Consider the following 19,058-nt stretch of genomic DNA (forward strand, 5'->3'; position numbering starts at 1 on the left):
ACAAAACGCAATGTTATGGCAAAAAACTAAAGTTTTTTGCCATAACATGCATTATATGCAAGGTTCATTTTTCTCATTATGTCCAGACCAAAGAGCTTAGAACATGCGGGGTTTTTTGTTAGTTTGTTTCCTTTGAACCCCAGAACATGCCACAGTTTCCTACTTGAATAATATAGGCGCCCATCTCCTAATGTTGTATAAGCTTGGCAATTTTTTACTCCTTTCACACGTCTTCTTAGTTTAGACGAAAAATTAAACTGATAAGGTACGCTTTTGTCATTTCTCAAAAAAGATCTAAGTATCCAAATGAGCTCGTTAATTTTCGCGGACCGCTAGAGCGGCGACAGTTGAAGAAACGCTTTGTCGATCGTATGTGCTGACATTAAAGCGTCGTTTTGTCTTTCTCCTGCCCTCGTAACTTGTAGCTGTTGGCATCGATGTAGCCCTTGTGTTCTCAGCTTTTCCGCCTAATGAATTTGGAGCGAGAAGTTCTTTGGGCGACCTCGATGAGATCTAGTCTCTGGAAACTTTGTTAAAACGGGCAATTTTAAATTACTGCACAGCGCGAATGCAAAACTATATGCCATTCAGAAGCGACAACGAAGCCTATTGGCGCTACTTCAGGCTGCATACGCCAGTGCGTTATTCATCCGTAATTTCAGCAATTTATTTGAAATTAGCACAGCACAGCGCAGCACAGGGGCAGCAATGCCATCATGCATGTAGTTATTTTTATGTACTACGAACTTTGTACTTTCTTTGCCGGCAGTTTCTTCCAGACTGGCGGCAGCGCAAAGCAAACCGAAGCATTGTGCTCATGACTGACTTTCGATTTGTACACGTATAGATTTTCGAAGAAAATGCATATTTGCGCGAACATTTCAATTTTGCTGAAGCGATCATTGAGACAAGAAAAGAAGTTGACATGCAAGCGCGGGAAAATCGAAGCTAAATAATCACGTAAAATGACAAAATAAGTTTTGAAAGCAGAAAAATAACGAGGCTTTATTAAGTTTACATTCCTCCAGTTTTCGTTAAAGAGTCATTACACAGCGACTGGTACACGCGCTCGCTATAGTTCAACGGAATGTGAAATAACTGCAAGACGCGTTTTTAAGGGAGCGGCAGTGGCAAGCCGTCAACAACGCCGATCTGTGCGCTGCACCATGCATGAGGTATGCGGGCACGACTCAATACAACGAGTGTCCATTAAACACCGCTAAATACAACGCAAACGAAAAGTGCAATCATGCTGAAGAAATGAGAAGAAGGTACGGAACGATTATTAAGTTTGCCTAATTGATTTTTGGCGTTCACGATGCGATCATGATAAATGACAGAAACCAAGGGGAAAGCCTCAAACCAAACATCGGAAAACGAACGCCGCAGAGGCGTAAGATTGTAGAAAAAAAGAAAGAGAAACTGCAAAAAGGAAAGGCCTCCACGCTCTAAAAATAAAAAAAGAAAAAACGTTCCAGATCAATGCAGCACAGATGTCTAGCTCGTTAAGGAGCGGACAAAGAGTGAAGCCGCAAATGTGTGTCTTAAAATTCTTAATATGGGCTTTGTTGGCACTTTTCGTAGGACACAGCAAAAGCTAAGATTTACGCCGAATTCAAGTAGCACAGCGGGAAAAATCAACAAACGAAAATACGCGCCGTGTTAATTACGCATATCGTTGTGAAGGGAAAAAAATGCTGTCATCTAACTGTCTAGCATTAAATACTATTTTGTTGTGCAGCACTATAATCAGATGATAAATAACTACTCAATTAATCACGCAGCTGAGTATGTTTTCATATGAGTTTCCGTTCGCAATCAACAGTGAGTTTCAAAGAATGCGAAACATTGTTTGCAACTCACTTGGACGTGCAACTCAGATGTGACGTGCACACTCCAAAATGGCGTCGAAATGCAAAGTCATTGCTTTCAGCCTTTTAGTCCTTTAAGAAAAAGCCGATTATTAATGATGGTGCAGCTAAAGAAGCGGCAATGTAATGAACGATGAGTGCCCTCAGCGTTCATTACACTGTCGCATATTTGGCCACACCATTCTTTTCCTTAGCTTGAAAAGTGCACCCCTGGCAATTTATAGAACAACGAATGTTAAGACAGGTGTAGAAAACAAAAGTCTGTCTGACACTGATCACCGCAGTGCACTTGAGTCTTGAGACTATGCTTTAAAAAAGCTTTAAAAAATAAAAAAAAGGAAACGGAAACTAACGTGAATAGGGGACTTTGGTACAAAAGGCGTCTGATGCCAAGACGGATGACTAAGACTGGGCTCGTGACAGCGTTCATAGGACAGGGAGCGTTTCCCAGCCCGGAGGAGGCGGAAGGAGCAAGTACGCCCACCACGAGTGGCGCGCAGTGCCAGAAACCTGCGGCTGGCGACAGAGGCCGCCGGCGCGCGCGCGCACGTGGTCGCGCGCGGCCAGCGGCAGAATCGCCGCCGGGCACCGCTAGCGTCGGCGTCGATCAATAGAGCGCGGGTGTCGGCGGCGGCCCCTGCCGCCGGGCCCGAGGCCCCCTCGCCAGCGCCGACCCAATGGGCGTGCGCGGCGGTCCGCCCGCCCCCGGCGGCGGGGAGGGGCGAGTTGTGCGCGCGTCCCGCCGGCCCGCTCCCCTCGGTCTCCGTCCGGAGGCGTTGCCCAGAGCCGCTTGGGGCGCCACAAGCGGACCCCGGCCGAGCCCCGCGGCGTCCGCGCACGGATACGAGTCAGCCTGCCGCCGGACTCTATGGTGGCGGCGCACATGGAACCCGCCAGAGCCAGCCCCATGTCGGCGCGGGCCAAGGACTTCTCCATCGACGCCCTCATCAGCCGACGGCCCTGCGACAGCTCCAACGACGGCTCGGACGCCGACACCCCCGGGCCGCCGCTGCTGCTCGACGCCGGTGAGTGCGCGCAGCAACTGTCAGTGACCGCGCTCCCCGCTGGCGCTCGCCGGGGTCAGGGGGGCCCGAATGGGGCGCGCGCGCCGGAGACCACCCGCGCACGGGTCCGGCGGGAGGGCCTCCCCCACGTGACCTCGACCTGTCGCCTGCAGACAGGTCGCGGGCACCTGCGACAAAGCCTGCTCGGCGGGCCTGTGGAGCGCTACAGGGGAACCCCCCCCCCCCCCCCCCCCTGCCCCCCCTTGGGAGCACGCCGTCGGATTGCGCTAATGACGCCTCGGTATGGGTCATTAAAGCACTCTCAACGCAGCATGCTGGACGGCCCCACGCGTTTCACGCGTCGTCTTTATTATTGGCAACAACTTGCGCCTGTCATTACTCCGACGCTGTCAGTTTATGCGCGGAGGTGCGACGCGCGCTGCCTGAGCTTTTGTACGCCTATGTGTCCTCCGTTAAACGTAATCTACAGCATGGAAAGAGCAACAATAAATGTGAAAACGAAACTGTTGCCAACGGCTTTCACAATTAACACTGGTGCCGACTTGTGTATTACGCCTTCGAAGCCGGCAGACGTTTGTATCTCGGCCGGCAGAACAAGCGTCGTAAAGATTTCGGCACACCTTTTGCTTTGTCAGGTTTTGTTGACAAATGAACAGCTGTAATATGGCGTATGCCTCTTGATTCAAGGGCTGGAGGGTCTCGATTCTTGATTGTTAAAGAGGAACGTATGTGCCCAGACGAATGAATGAAAAGAAGGCGCGTTCCAGTAGTTCAAATGCTACCCTATCCGCTTACCGGCAAGTCGTCGAAAACGCTTGCTGGGAACACTTTCTGTTGAAAGAGCGCGGAACGGACGCAAGAAGAGGAGGGGATCACGGAGATATCGCTTTGACGAAACTCGCTTGTCCTGTCGGTGCTCTGCGTATTGCATACAAGACCGGAGCTTCGTCATGTCTCGGGTTCGTTCGAACAGAGTCGGGGTGCAGTACAGACGACCTAGTACTGCAAATACTGTAACGCGAGGGACGGGTGGACTACAGCTTGCTATACGAGCCCAGATCGGGAAGGGTTTGGTTTCAGTATTTAAGACTGATGCAGCTTTTCGGCTGAGGGTGCCCCAGCTCGCAGCTCGAACCTTAGCTTTTCTCTGAGCTCACTAGTAGGACTGTTCCTGTGTCTCAAATCAACATGAAATCGCTTTCTCTCTGCCATAGAATTTAAACTGCAGTGTCCTAATTTGCAGGTTAAACCGCATGCGTACAAGCGTATACTAACGCTTTCATTTCATCGCTACGCACCCGTGGAGCACCTGCAGGAGTATGAGAGATGAGATTTAGAACAGTGCTCGGAGAATGCCCTTTCGTGACCTATTCATTTGTCAAGCATAGAAAACAGAACCCGACTTTCGCTGACTACTGCTACCTGATCACTGCGAGAATCATCAGTTATGGAGAACGGGACCGCGTGAGAACTGTCCTCCTCACCCACTGCCATTATGCGATGCCGCCCTCTACACACACGACCCTTCCCTATATCCCTAATTCCCACACCCGACGGTATACCAACTGCAACTAACCACATGCAGAGCATAGCTTATCCGTGTGAATTAACGAAATATGAGCACATTCATGGCATTAATTTCTGGTGGCGAGCGTCACTCTGGCCATGACTTATTTTCCGAAAATTATTCTCCACGGTGTTCGCTTTGCTGTCATGCCATGAAGTAGTTCCCGCTCCATCCGTCCGCGGCAGAGATGCTTTAATGTGCATTTCCTCGTCATTAATTACAAGTCACGAAATAGTATACGCGCATTGTACATGGCAGCCTTCGTTGTCATTTTGCACTTTTGCGCTCGTTATGCAGACCACAACATTCTACGCAGCTGCACAGGCATGCAGCCGATTTTGCTTTAATTATTACTGCGAAAATAAAGCTGCACTTCGTGAAGTCGCGTGCAACCTGCAATAGGTAAAGGAAGTGAATTCATGGTGTGTATACTCGCCGTCGTTTGCGCGTCCGGTCATTCTTTTATCAGGTTAAGGTGTGACCTTTTGCTCTGTCTATAGCTCTCCCGACGAGGGAAAAATGTTCTAACTATGCAGGTAAATAAGACACCTTAATCGGTGATACCTTTATGTACAGTACGCTTATTAGACGTCGTGTAAACTAGGGGCAAAAGAAGCAGGTTAAAATAAATACGAAACTCAGTTACGCGCGCTTCTTTTTAACGACGAGTAAACAATGAGCGAGTAATTTGGTGTAGGTGCGTATCCGGAGTGAATAACGCCATAATGCGTTATATAATTTATAAAGAACGCACAGCATTAAGCATGTAATTAAGGTTGGAGCCATGCAGCTGGAGTTTCGATCCGTAAAATTATGCCCATGCAGTGCGCGCATGGTTGAAAGGAAGCAGTTTGCGCATAGCCTCCCAAGACAAGAGTGTTATAAAATCACCGATGGTTGGCTGCACAATTTATTCTTCTCGGTGCATTGTTATTAGCTCCGACTTCACCATACATATTCGCCAATACAGGTGTGCTTTAAAATGGGCTTAATAGAGAAATGCGTTATATTGCTTAGCGCATTTTGTGCCGTCATGCCTATTCTTCTTTTCTTTTATTTTTACAATGATCTTCTTGAGGGTATCTGAAGGAAAAAGGGGATTTGCTACTTCACCACCAGGCTCTGGGAGTTGTCATGCAGCGCAGCATGAAAAGGAAACACACTGATAAATAACCGCGGCTCGAACGTATACCTCCAACGCTTAGGATTCTTGGCGATGTATGACAAATGTGAGAATTTCCGCTTCGTACTTCATAAATTATGGCACTTTTCTTGCTCCCCATCTGTGCTCCTGGGTTGTATCATTTTTACGGGAACTTTGGCTCATTTTCAGCTAAATACCAATCAGAATTTTGGGGTGAAAGTTTCACTTTGCATCATCCCTTCAAGACGTGAAGGTCACTGCTGTCTGGCAGAAGCGTTCAAAAGACCAGTTCGCTCCGCAGTTTCAGGATGTACTTCTGGGGAAAACTATTCCAATGATGACTTCTTAGAAATGGGGCGTGGTGTCACTGCAAATTCTCTCAAACCCCAAAATCTCTATTTCTTGTCCTTTTTCCCTGTAGCTGATAGGAAAATTCAGCAATTTGGAAAAATAAAAACAAGAACAATTCGCTTCTTAAAGTTCCCTGAAAAGACATGAAGATTCCCTTCTCGCCAAATCTTACTCCCAAAGTTCCCTGAAAAAGCGAAAATTCCCCGACCGGAAGGCCACTGCTCTCGCACTGGTCAGTGAGTGTTGTATAGTTTACGTTTAATTCACATGTAGACTTGACCTTGTGCTGCCTTTGTCGGAAGACACCGTATTAGTAGCTTGTCATTGCACCACATGCCAACCTGACAGTTTTTGCCTTTCGTTGTTTTCTCTTTTCTTTTTTTCTTGGTTATCGTACCAGTGCTGGTTCTACTCCACGGAAAGACGAGCGGAGTAGTTACACTCGAAAATCATTCAGCGTATATGAAGCCTGATTACAAAGATCGCGCAACGCGTAAACACCGAAAGTGACTGAGTTTTCCCTCATTTGTTGCACTTGAAATCAAATTTACTGTCAAATTGGTTCACATCTTGCATTTATACGTTTAATTCGCAAGGTGCCTCAAAAATGGGAGAGCTGGCGTCAGTGAACCCTATTCGTTCGTAGTTTTGTGCGATCACTAAGTGTCGACTGTCTACGATATTTTGTACAATATATTTGCAAAAAAGAAACTATAGCACGAATGACTGAACGTAAAATCTGTTCTATTCATGCTTACTACCGGCAACCCACAAACGCCAAACGTGACAGTTTCGTTTTTGTGCGGTCGCCGTTGTGTATACTGTGTGTGCGTATGGCTTAATTAAACTTGGGCATGTCATCGAGTATTGGGCAGTATGACATTCTCTCTTTACCTCGCCCACGCAACACCACAGTGGGCTTCGGTCACACTGTTGTGTTGCAACGCGGTGACTTCTGTCTCCACCACGTGTTTATGTGCTCTTTTTACATATGGCGAAGCGGACAGTTCGTGTGAACATTGTGTTATGCTGTGTAGAAATGCGCTCAACGTCCCCGTAAGTGCATAGTGCGGAGCAGTTTACGGAATGCGGGCGAAAAATATGTTTCGGCGCAGTCGGGCAAGCCAATCGCCTGAAATATATCTGCGAGTATATCTTGGGACGTGCATATCCGGGGACGTGCATATCTGGGGACGTGCATATCTGGGGACGTGCATATCTGGGGGACGCGTATATCTGGGGACGTGCATATCTGGAGACATATCTGGGGACGTCCGCGCTCCAAGTGTCAGTTCCAGACGAATGGCCGCTAGGTAGCGCTACAATTTTTTTTTCCTTGGCACATACATCCCGCCAAATTTTGCCGGCAACCGTTCATGAGCTGATGCATTTTGGCCAGACCAACTCGGCCGCATTAATGGATGGCTTCTTTTCTGAGATTGATCTTTTCTCACGCCATGGATCATAGATGTTCATAATCCCTCACTAATCAGTCGCATTTATGAACGAGACATCAGTGTCGCGCAAGACCCATCTTGCTCGCATTTGAATACTAAACAGAAATTGTGGTGTGCTCATAAACGGCTCAAAGAGTGGCGACTGCTCTCGCATATGGTGTTGACCATTCTCTGCTACGTTGCAGCGGCTTCTGCAAAGTGATGAAGTGATCACTTTATATAGGAAGTATCGCATGCATAAACCTAGAAATGTCTTTTTTTTTCAAACACCCTAGCAACACAGTTTTACACTCCGCAAGAGAAGCCTGATGTAAATCAAACAGGGACGAGGTATGCGAAAAGGCCCTCTGAAGAGCACTTCCGAAGGCTCTGTCTATATGTATCACATCTATGCTTTATGTATTAGCCAGATATATATGTATACAATTCAAAATTCCGCAGATTATTATGAACAGGCTCCAGTCCTCGTGGCACCCAGGCAGCCCCGGACTTAGACCCAAGTCATTAGACGCCCGTCGAAGGGCGGTTGGCGCAGGTCGTCTGATGCTACTGATTTCAGCTGTTCCAATGCGTACAGAGGGCAAAACACATGTCTAGAACAACCAAACTCTGTGTTCCGGAGCTCCCAAAGCCGCTGCGACCAAGAAGGCAAAAAATGACGATAAAATTATATGAGTTTAAAAGCACATGTTTACATCCAGACCCTTTTTAACCAAATCTTATCGCTAGTTATCGCGTGTTACGCCCGAAACCCACTCAGATCGTGTTCTAGACATGCGTTTTGCCCTCTGTACATAGCGGCAGCCACCAAAGTGAAGTCGATTTCAATTAGGGAGCAATTACTCATTAGCATCCACAAAGGAAAGCTACAAAAGAAAGGAAAGCTTTCCTTTGTAGCCGCATGGTTGCGCTCATGTGGACACTAATGAGCAATTAGTCGCCAGTTTACTTCTACTATGTTACTAGGCTCCTCCAGCGTTTCATGGACGCATAATGTGATTGATTACATTATAATGCCTGTGCAAGCAGCCTAAGCCGTTCACAGCTCATTTATGACATTTGAAGTGACAACACTGTGGAGAACAGTAATAAGTAAAAGAGGTTATTTTGGTGCTGGTATCAGAGCCATAGTATTTAGGGAATAATTACTACTTTTCACGTATAAACCTATTCCACCTTGCAAGGGGGATTCCCCTAAAAATATTAGACTAACACCGTTCACACTTGGAGTTGCTGATCAATTCGGTGTCGCCTTACCAACTACTTGCTAGCAGTCCTAGCTCTAGCTTAGTCTTTATATTAGCTGACATAGCGACAGCTCCGGATAGGAGGTGGTCCCGGATTCGATCCCCGGTCCAGGGCTAAATTTTATTCAACTACGAAGTTTCTGTGCTAGTTGTATACCTTTCCTTTGTAGCCACGTGGCTGCGCTTGGATAGAAGCTAATGTGTAATTACTGCCTTATTGCAAATATACTTCATCTTGAGAATTCTCCTGAAATTATTGGACTAGAGCAATAGCATATATAGGGTTACAGTTGGAGAACCGTTAAACGCGGAAGATGGTGTAAGACGTAAGGGCCTCCAAAACTAATTGGTGTACTCCGTTGCTATTTCACAAAACATATTCGCAGTGTTTACTACACGTTCTTGCATCGCTTACTTCGTTTCGTAATGCCGTTTTCCTGTAAAATGCGCTATGATTGCGTATACTGTGATTTTGGTGTCCAAAAGGCAGTGGAATCTCATGGAGTCTATAAGCCAGGAAGCAGGAGAAAGTGTTTAAATTATGAGTCCTCAGGGAAATAACGTCGGTGCTACAACCTTCCCTCAAAAGCTAATCATCAGAGACAGTTGCAAAGAAATCATCAGCCGCAGTTAGACTGTCTGTCGCGAGAACTGTACAGTGCTACAGTTAGCTCCATTTTGCCCGCGCATCCCTTGGAGTGCGGTTATTGAGAAACACCGGCTTTCTGCCTTGTGCTACAGTGCCAGCCCATACATTTCCTGCAATGCAGACATTGTTGTGAATTACTGATATTATAAAGTAATCGAGCAACACAATCGTTAAGTGATTTACAGTGTATTTGCTGGCAGAAATATATATCCAGAGATTAGGATGTCGTTGGCCTTCCAACCACACGGATGTTTTCATTGGTTTCATAGGCAGACACCACTCAGCAGCTAAGAAACAGAGGAGACAGGACTTTCTGAAACACCATGATATTTTCAGCATATGAAAGTCTTCGTCACTTTCAAGTAGTGTCGACATCCACAGTGGCACAGGCCTGAGAATCAGCACAGTGGAGGACTTCAGACTGAGCTGTCCTGCATTCCAGCACTGCGACAATGAGCTGCAGTCGGTTCGTTGGCATCGCTCGGCTACGCCGCGGGGGCGGAACGCGCTTCAACCGATGCGGAGACCTCAAAGTGGATTACGAAACGACTTCTCTGACGCAATGTTAGCCGCCCTGGGTGAGGCAGTGCCGAGGACCGTATACACCTGCGCGTGTGAGCCTCGAAGCCTTGCTTTGTAGACGTCGCCGAGCGCGTACTTGCGCGCTGTATACACGCTTCCTTCAGCCGAGTCCTTTGGTGCCGAGTTAAAAGGGAGGGAGGAAGAAAGAAAAAACAGCCGGTGAGGGAAAACCGCAGGGGACGCCGAAGGGATACAATGGCGGCCTGCATACATGTGTGCCCCCGTGATGAGTCAAGGCGAAAGGAAGCCGTTTGGCGCCTCTCCTCCACGGACAATGCGTGCCGGGGATTGGCGAAGCCCATATATATGCCGGAACTGTCGTGTCTTAATAAGGCCTGTATTCACATCTTTCGGGGGATGCTGGCAAAATGCGCTTTGCCGCGGCGCGCGCCCGCGGAAGCCCGTTTCCCAACGCCGGGCCGCCGAAACCCATGAATATGCACGCGCTGATCTGCCCAGGTGCCAGGCGCTGCAGTACAGCTGCGCGCCTAGTGAAGCATGCGCCGAGTGCCCAGCCTGATTACAGATCGGGGACAATCGTGCACACAACAGGATGTCGCGCACGGGGGCGTGCATGCAGATAGAGGCGTGTACTCGCGCAGCGAGAACGAGACTCGGACACGGCTCCGGCGGCCTGTTGACACGGGTTTCGCGCGCCGTTCATTACGGGCGCTGGGGAAGCGTGGACAACGACCAGGGCGCCCCCGTAATGGGCGCCGCCGAGCGTGCACGCGCGCCAGCTATCGGGCCATCGATGGCGTGTCCCGCTATCATCGCATCTCTGCCGCCTCCGCGGCCTCTTCACGCCCAAGTGCGCGGGGCCCAAGGAGTCGCGTGCGGCTCATCCCGCCTTCCGAGACAACGGGGAGTAGCAATCACTGCGGCCACGGCGCGCAAATTTATTACCGCAGTCACGCAGGCGCCGAGTACACAGTGCGGGAGTCCTTGACTGCATGCGCGGCAGCGATGCCAGCTCAACCGTCCGGGCGCACTGCAATCAAGTATATGTGTATACAGAGCCCGTGACGCGTGCAACACAGAGGCGGCGAAGTCGCCGCGCGCGAGTTACGTGAGAACCGGCCCTTATGTACGCCATATATGTATAGCTTTCAGGCCTCTCGAGTGTCTTCGCCCAATCATATTCGAGCGATATTTCTTCCAGATCGCGTAGAGACTGAGAGATTTATGTGGAAAATGAGTACCGTTCGAGAGTACATCGTTCCCGAAGAGGTGCGCTCGTTGTGGAAAACAGAGAAAGGTGGATGTATATACATTCGAGTGGAAACTCACTCACCGAAAATAAAAAAACAGAATCCACCACGGTTCCTCTTCACAGTCCCTCGCTCGTTCCCGCTTCTTTTTTGGATAGGGAAGACTGAAGGATTTATAAGGAATGTGGCCCGGAAGAGAAGGCGAACGAAACGACTATACAGGTGGGCTCGTGGGCTCTGCGTGTATCGTATGCGTGTGCTAAGCGCATGGCACAATTTCACTGGGAATGTATACGCGTAAAAATCTGCAGGAGGCTGTGCGGATTCAGCGCACCTGATGCAAAACATCATCCGTCTTCTGAACTGCGAGCTCTTGCCGGAGCCCATGCGAGGCATTTCCATCAAGTACACTAAAAAAAATAAAAAGTACTGAAAGGACTGAGGCGTCAGTCTTTTTGGGGATCAGCAAGTTTGCGGCAGCCATATTAGACGTTTTTTGGGACTAAATGCAGATAGTTTAATTGTTCATTCCCAAGCTAATCGCCCTTCTTAAAGCAACAGTTCGTTCACAGAAGCAGCCGCTAAACGAATAAATAAATGAAAAAAAGAACCTGAAGTATGATTCGTGGGGCAATTTCGTCTGACTGAGTTCTTCAAGGAACAGCTGAAAAATGCGACAACCGAGGAAAGGAAAACGAAGAATATGTCGGGATTCCAACCAATGAATCGGCCGAGCTCACTACACAACCAAGCCGAAGCGAAGGGTGACACCGTTATCTGTGAACAGCGTATGTCGTTTTAGTGTACGATTCGCATTTTTGTTAAAAGTATTGACGTCTTCGAGCAAAACACATGAAGGGATTTTGTTGTCATAAGTTTCTGCAGCAACGGTCAGACGTTGGGTCAAAAGGGTAAAACCTTGTCTGCGGTTCTACTCCAAGCCTTCCACTATAGCAGGGTTCTATAGTGTCCTTCAAGTGCATACAGTTGCACGAACTTAGCTACAGAACGGGGCTCAAGATAGACCTGAGAACCTAACTGCCGCAAGAGACTCAAATATTCCACGGCGTCTGCAGGTCTCCCTTTATCTGCATCTTCTTCAGATGCAGATAAAGGGAGGGAAATCCTCTCCTTTACCTCGCCGTCTTCGACGTCGAAATAGCCCGGGCGCATGGCTGCAGTGCTGTAAAGAAGGGCATCCGTCGCGCAAGGCGTAGTCTGTCGAAGTACTCGATACTCATGTTTTTCGCGGAGTAACTGTACGTATGCTCACGTTTGTTCTAGAAGGCGCCACGCAAATCTTCTGTGGTGTAAAACGTTACATCACTACGCTGCCCGATAAACTGACCATAAAGTAAGACTTCGATAATTCCAACTTTGATCTCAGAGGGCGCCAGATCGAAGCGTAATGAAAAACCTGGCATACAACAAAATACAGTTATAATCGTTGCATGTACTGCTCGCTCGACAGCGTGGCTGTTGTTAAGGGGGCGAGAGCCATCCCAGAACACACTTAGCTTTTTGAGATTAGAACCGAAGTACCTTCCGTAGGAACATATTGCTGTTTTGTCGTCGTAGAGCTGACTGCCCGAAAAACCGCAGTTAAGAGCTTAAAGTGGCGTGCGCGTTACGCCGCTGTGGAATGGACTTACTTGAAAGATGCCGCTCGATTTGACATGAAAAATCATGAGCGCGTAGATTAACGGTTAAAAAACAAAAGAAAACAGGAGGGAAGATTGAATTTTTTTGGAGTACAAACTTTTACAAGGAATGAGAAGGAAGCCTTAGTCCGGTGACAAACGCTTCAACAAGAGGACTTGTGTTCGTCATCTCGTCGAAACGTTGATCAGAGGGCTGTCGCTTGTCCCCCTCCGATTGTTCCATTAAGAACGTGATTTTTAAGCACCCCAGCTCTTTCTTGCTCCTCGTGTTTGTACAGCACCCAAAAAACTCTCGCGTACTCATACAGATTGAAAGCTGTCATGTCTTACCACGAGCAATGTGGTCAGCATGCGCAACATGCCGAAACCGACAACAGTTTCTCAAGGGGTTAACGTTGCACGCACCATGCGGAAGTGGCTACACCTGTCACGCAATTTTAGGCTGTAGCAGAAGGTTCGTCGGGTTAACAATGCCCATCTTCAGGGTCGCAGCGTAAACAGCCGCTCGCTGATTAACTACGTCTCACTGTCGGCCCTCATCGTCTGGCGTAAATTTCGATGGAGGGACGCGAGCGAGCGGTACGCGCGGAGGACACCTCGAGGGAAGAAACGGCAGCGCACGAGCGATGCGAGGAAGCCGCTTCGGCACGCGAGCGATTCCTGATGATACACATTGCGCGCCGGGGCGCGACCTGGCCGGCTGCGACAGAGTGCAACGTGTGTCAAAAAGACGCTGCCAGCCGGACAGGCCGCTCGACTTGACCCCCGCTCAAAATGACTGTTTTTCGAGCCTGCCCCGGGCCGCGCTGCGAAACCTGTCGTTGGAGGCCGCCTCGCCGCGATGACCGCGTGGTATATTTCACAAAACTGTCTGCGATTGCCTCGAAAAGCTTCGCCGGGTTGTCTCGCAGAAAGGCCGACTCTGTCGGCTATTGACCTGCGGGCGCCTTGGGTCTCGCTCAGCAGAAAAGGCGAGAGGGGGAGCCCGTTCGGCATTTTCGCGCTCTTCTTTTTTATTCTCCTCCGTTTCTTTCCCCTTCGGGCTTGCGCGCTCCGCGTCTGCCATTCCGCCCTTTCGTGTTTTGCGCTCCCGACAACATCTCGTTTCTGCGGCCGGCGTCTTCGGGTGGCGCGCTACCGGGGGCTATCGACAGTTTTCCCGGCCGAGCAGCTGCCTCATCGAAGCAAATATACGAGCTCGCATAAGCGACAAGCAAAGTGCGCACCCACAAGCGCGTGCAGGTGTTGAACTGTGAGCGGTATTTCGATGTGATATGCACGCAAGCACGCACGCGCGCGCACACACACACACACACACACACACACACACACGCACACACACACACACACCAACGAAACAAGAGATGCATTTTGACGGTAGCCTAGGAAGGAAATGTGGCTGCATGCATATGACGCGGTCGTGGTAACACGAGTGCTATGCGTGCAGCTTTGATGGAGCGGAGGGTGCGCATAATTGCGCGTTCAGCGCATGGCGGCCGCCGATATTAACAGCAGTTAGAGCCTGTGCCCAAGGCCCAGTTTTCAAATATTCGGCAGCATTCCTCAAAGGAGCGGTCGAACGAAATTAAAAGGGGTTCCCCTTCTTCGCTAACCAGTTTTCCCTCATAGCTACGTCTGACACTTCGAGGACCACTCCACTCATTTTTCTCCAGAGTTCGGTTTAGTTCGTCTTGACAGAAGCGCAGGCGCCTTGGGTCTATTCCGCTTGGTGCGTACTGTTTGTATTCGACGCATCAGGCCATATTTGTTCTGAAGTTTCTGGTTTCTTTTCTTTTTGATATGTTTTTGTTTCTACAAGCGTTTTCCTTCCGCTGGGTGCATCTACTCCGCACACACGTGCGGTCCAAGATGCCGTGTACATGCAGCATCAGCGCAGTTTATTGCAAGGTATGTCGCATAATGTTGTCCTCATAAATCTGCATACGACAGAACGTTGTAGCTTTCGTGCACTGCCACTGCTGTACAGTTACTATTGAACCGCATCCCCTGAGCCCATGCACCAGTACACTGCTTAATACCTGATAGCGGTGGGGACACTGATCAGCGGAAAACTGAGTCACTAAATACTGGTAGGCTTATTTGACATATATGAGCATGCATACAAAACAAAAAGCATTCAACGCGTAAAGCAGAGTGCGCTCGAGAGCATGCACACGTGCAAGCAGTCGCGGTGCATCGCTTACTAAGGATGTCGGCACGAAGACCCTTACGTCATTGCAGGCCACCTTGTAATCAATGAGTAAGAAGAAGAACAACAATGAAGAAATAAAAAGGAAAGGCGAGTAGTCCATAGCAAACGCATCAAAGGCATGGGGAGAAACTGATGTAACCGCTCCAAACGTTCTGGAGGCTTGCATTTCTTGCCACTGTTCGGCGCAAACGCTTGCAAAATAAGGAGAGCTGAGTTCATTCGAAGCCTCTTGGCAGGCAGGGGATTCATTCCCAGCCATCTGCGGCGGCGCCGCGTCCCTCCTTTTTGGGAGCTCCTCTGGTAGCGGGCTCCTCGCCACGCATTTGCTCCCCAGCAATATCGAACCGCACCACGCCGACGACCACCGCTGGCTCGCTTCGCTTGCGAGCCGCAAGCAATGCTAAGCGACGTGGTGTGTGGCGCCATCTGTCGCCACTCCGCCAAACTAACCGCTTCGGTGCCCCGCTAGGCAAGCCAAGAACTACGGGAGAGTGTATTAAGGAAAAGTAGCGCTTAATAAAACAAAGAGGCGAAATTTCTGCTCGCTTCTTTACATTTTGTCACACTTTGGAACAGGAGCAAGCATTTGGACATTTGCGGTCACTTGAGTTTCAGTATGCATGCGCGTCTCGCGCCGATTAACGAGCGGCAATTTACCGCCTCTCGTTGCTGAGAATGTGTCTCCCGTGTTCCGTTCCTGCGACGGGCCTATGAAGGGCTGGACATGGAGCATGACCAATGACGGGGAAAGTATATTACGAAATGCGGACAGCAGAGACTTATCCACGCCCACTTAACAGCACCGTACCAACACCCCTCAGGAGTAACCTGACAAGTCCTCATTTTTTTTTTTTTTTCGGAAAACCACTTCTCGTCGTAACTGTGTGGTTGACGCCCATACTGCCTCCTCACCTGCTCCTATTTTTGCGACCCTCCAGCCAATACATAAAAACAAAAATACCACAGTCCTGTATAAGCCCTCGGCGGAGAGAAGGAGCAGGAAAAAAAAAAATACGGCTTCACCACTTTTCTCATTCGAGTCGCGGTCGACTGCTTTCTTTTTTTTTTTACTCGGTCATGTTCACAGCCAAGTTAATAAAGAGTGAAAAAGGAGTCCGAGGAAAGCTGTATTCGATGCTTTCGGTTACGAAGAGATTCATGCACTCTTATTTGCACCTCTCAGGCATCATGCGCGTCGTCCTGCCGTCTTGAGATACGCTACCGGATAATAACTAGAAATTCATCACCACGCAAAGGCCATCTAGCCAGGACTGGTTCCCGCCCAGGTGACAACTCCCGCTCATTCAGAAAGAAGCCGATACACGGCTACGCATATGCAGCCAAGGACGTAGAGACTCGCGTTTGCGTGTCACGTTTAGTGACTGATGTAGTCAGCTGCATACGAAGAGCTTAGCGCGGCGACTGCGAGCAGGGCGGCCGTATTCGCTCCATCCTTCGAGGCACCCTTCGTTGTTGCGCGCGCGACCAGAGGGCGCAAAAAAAAAAAAAAAAAAACAGGCAGGAACGGACGGGCAGCCGAACTGGGCGGTTGTTTCAGCTCCGATGCAAACAAGCCGCGCGGTTCACCCCCCGCGGGCGCATCTCTGCGGCGCGCATAACAACGGGCCCCTGCGCGCACTTTTCTCGTCGTCCGCGGGACGGTGTCACGGACGCAGATCGGTCACTGCGGCCGCGCTGACAGGCCGTCAGCCTGACAGCGCCGAGCGGGGGCCGCTTCTGTGCGGCGTCTGACCCCGAGCACGGTGGGCGCTGGCTGCTTCGCCACTCGGCTTTGTCTCAGCTCTGTCAAGCGGACAAGGCGGCGCCGAGCGCGGGCCATGAATCAGCCACTGGGAATGCTCGCTGCCTTTATTTTTTTTCCTTCTCCAACGCTCTACAGCACGCGCGTATAAAAACGGTATACAAGAACCTGCTGAAGGTTCAACCGAGTATTCGTGCTTCTGAAGTATATGTATACAGTGGAATGTCGTTTATTCGAACACTCTTAGTTCGAATATCCGGTTTATTCGAACCGATGTTTCGTCCCGATAGAATCAAATGTAGCCTCCCTTGAACAAACTTTCTTTCCCCTTCGGGTTCGGTTTGTCGAGATAACTCTGCACATTATCTCCCATTACGACACTGTGCATATTTGAGCGCTAATGTCTCACTGTCTCCAATTCTTCAGAATTTAATGTCATTAATGTCATTAACGTCCGACATTTTAGGCGTTAATAGTCCCGCCGTTCTGAGGCTCTGCAAAGTCGTTATCTTTGTTGCAGGTTTCTTTCTTGTTTTTTGATGCGGGCATTTACGTCAACATTTTCTTTTTTCCTTGTCCACTCATTTTGTACGTGCCTCTACACTCTAAACACAAATACGCCTATATGGGTGTAAAAGAGGAGTAAGCTGTCCTGTAGCGAACTCCTTTTTACAAAAGGAGGGGGGGGGGCGATGCGGACAGTTTAATACTTTTTCACTCCTTTCTGTGTATGGTGTACCCATGAAAGCACTTGGCACTGGAAGATAAAGACAGAATGCAATCCATTAAGCCTGAGGACATCATCATCATCATCATATGGAGCGCACGCTATGCGTGGAAATGCACAAAGTTTACGCCTGCAAAGCAAACCCGGGTCTTTTGACTATTTTCACGAAATCGGTGCCACGCCGCGGCGGCGCCGGGAACTAGCCTACACTCTAAACACGGTAACCTTTGGGTAACCTTTGTAAAGGTGCACATTTTCACATTGAAGTATACCTATAATTTAAAGGTTACAGAATGTAACCTTTCCACTTATAACCTTTGTAAAAGTTACAAATCGTAAAGGTTACTTTTTTTACGCATAGGTTACGCGACTTTTTTAGCGCTGTAACCTTTACAAAGGTATACATCATTGAGTTAGCCATAGGTTACGTGCTCCAAAATGTGTAACCTTTGTAAGCCACAATGGCTGGCCTAAAAATGGCAAAAATGTCGTTGCAACTTGCTTAAGGTGATGCAATACAGTGCTCTGCTGGATTTCAATTTGAATGGAACAAAAACTGGCCAAACAAGAGAATGGTTTAGAAAGGAGAAAAATGACAAATATCGGCATATGATAGGCAAATTTTTAATTGACTCCAACATCTTCAAGACTAGAGGAAATACAAAACAAAAGCTTCCCAAATATTGTTTACATTGAAGAAAAACTAAGGAATGTAACAGATGCAGGTATGTTCAAGCCACCTTTTTCGCAAACGTTTTGCAAAAAAAAAAAAGTCGCAATAAATGGGCATGCAAGGCACTAAAATATGGGCCCATATCACACAGTATTACTGTTGGCATGCGAAACAGAAACACGTTGAAAAAGCAACTCAATAAAGCATGCTCAGATGAAGTCTCGCTTCGAATAGAGCTTGCCTACAGCATATCACTCTTATTGCAATGTAATTAAAAACATAGGCACTGTAAATGTAGTACCAAAAAGAACAAAATAAAAGCTCTATTATTCAAGACCAAGTGCCAAGTCAACTTGACAGTGTGTGAGGGATAGAACAGACAGAAAATATGAATGGCAAAAATATCAGAGAAGGCAATATTTTGATCACACATTTTACCACACCTCTTAAAAGAAAGATTAAAATGACTATACAATAAGAGATCAGGAAGGGTGGTCCCAGCAGTGCAAATAACATAAGTTCTTTTAAAACTTGAGCCACAGACAAATGAAAACAACAATCAATCGATTTAATCATCTTGGCTAAACAGCAACCAGAGATATACATTTACCTAACAGCTTTAAGGTGTACATAGCATCAACAAATTCAGCACAACTTGCCTAGATCATATAAACAAAAGCCCTTTGTGACTCCTCCAGTCACTTCATTAACAAAGATGCACAATGACATGACCAATAACTTGCAACATTAACAGTGCTATAAGCCTGACAACACTCGCATAAGTACATCAACTTGTGTACTGCACTTAAAAAAAAAAAACTTGCTCAGCTTAGCTGTAGAAAATATACTTCAACATATTAGAAAGTGAACACTGAAACACATTTCTGTGCAGAAAATTACAACAAAATATTCTTTTTCA

At 48.3% G+C, this 19,058-nt stretch overlaps 1 protein-coding gene across 3 annotated transcripts in view; it reads left to right on the plus strand.

Moving 5' to 3' along the window:
• Positions 1-2,652: 2,652 nt before the first annotated feature.
• Positions 2,653-19,058, plus strand: part of LOC149350602 (T-box transcription factor TBX20-like) — a 141,974-nt gene continuing 125,568 nt past the window's right edge. For 2 of the 3 annotated variants that reach the window (XM_089579653.1, XM_089579651.1), the window contains exon 1: positions 2,653-2,896. In XM_089579653.1, the coding sequence (XP_089435779.1) occupies positions 2,740-2,896 (157 nt within the window). In that variant the 5' untranslated portion in view covers positions 2,653-2,739. The remainder of the gene's footprint in view (positions 2,897-19,058) is intronic. The other variant, XM_089579652.1, reaches the window with a different exon arrangement.

The sequence above is a fragment of the Amblyomma mixtum genome, chromosome 3 (genome assembly GCF_055824585.1).
Source record: "Amblyomma mixtum isolate Tamu chromosome 3, ASM5582458v1, whole genome shotgun sequence".
Taxonomy (NCBI): domain Eukaryota; kingdom Metazoa; phylum Arthropoda; class Arachnida; order Ixodida; family Ixodidae; genus Amblyomma; species Amblyomma mixtum.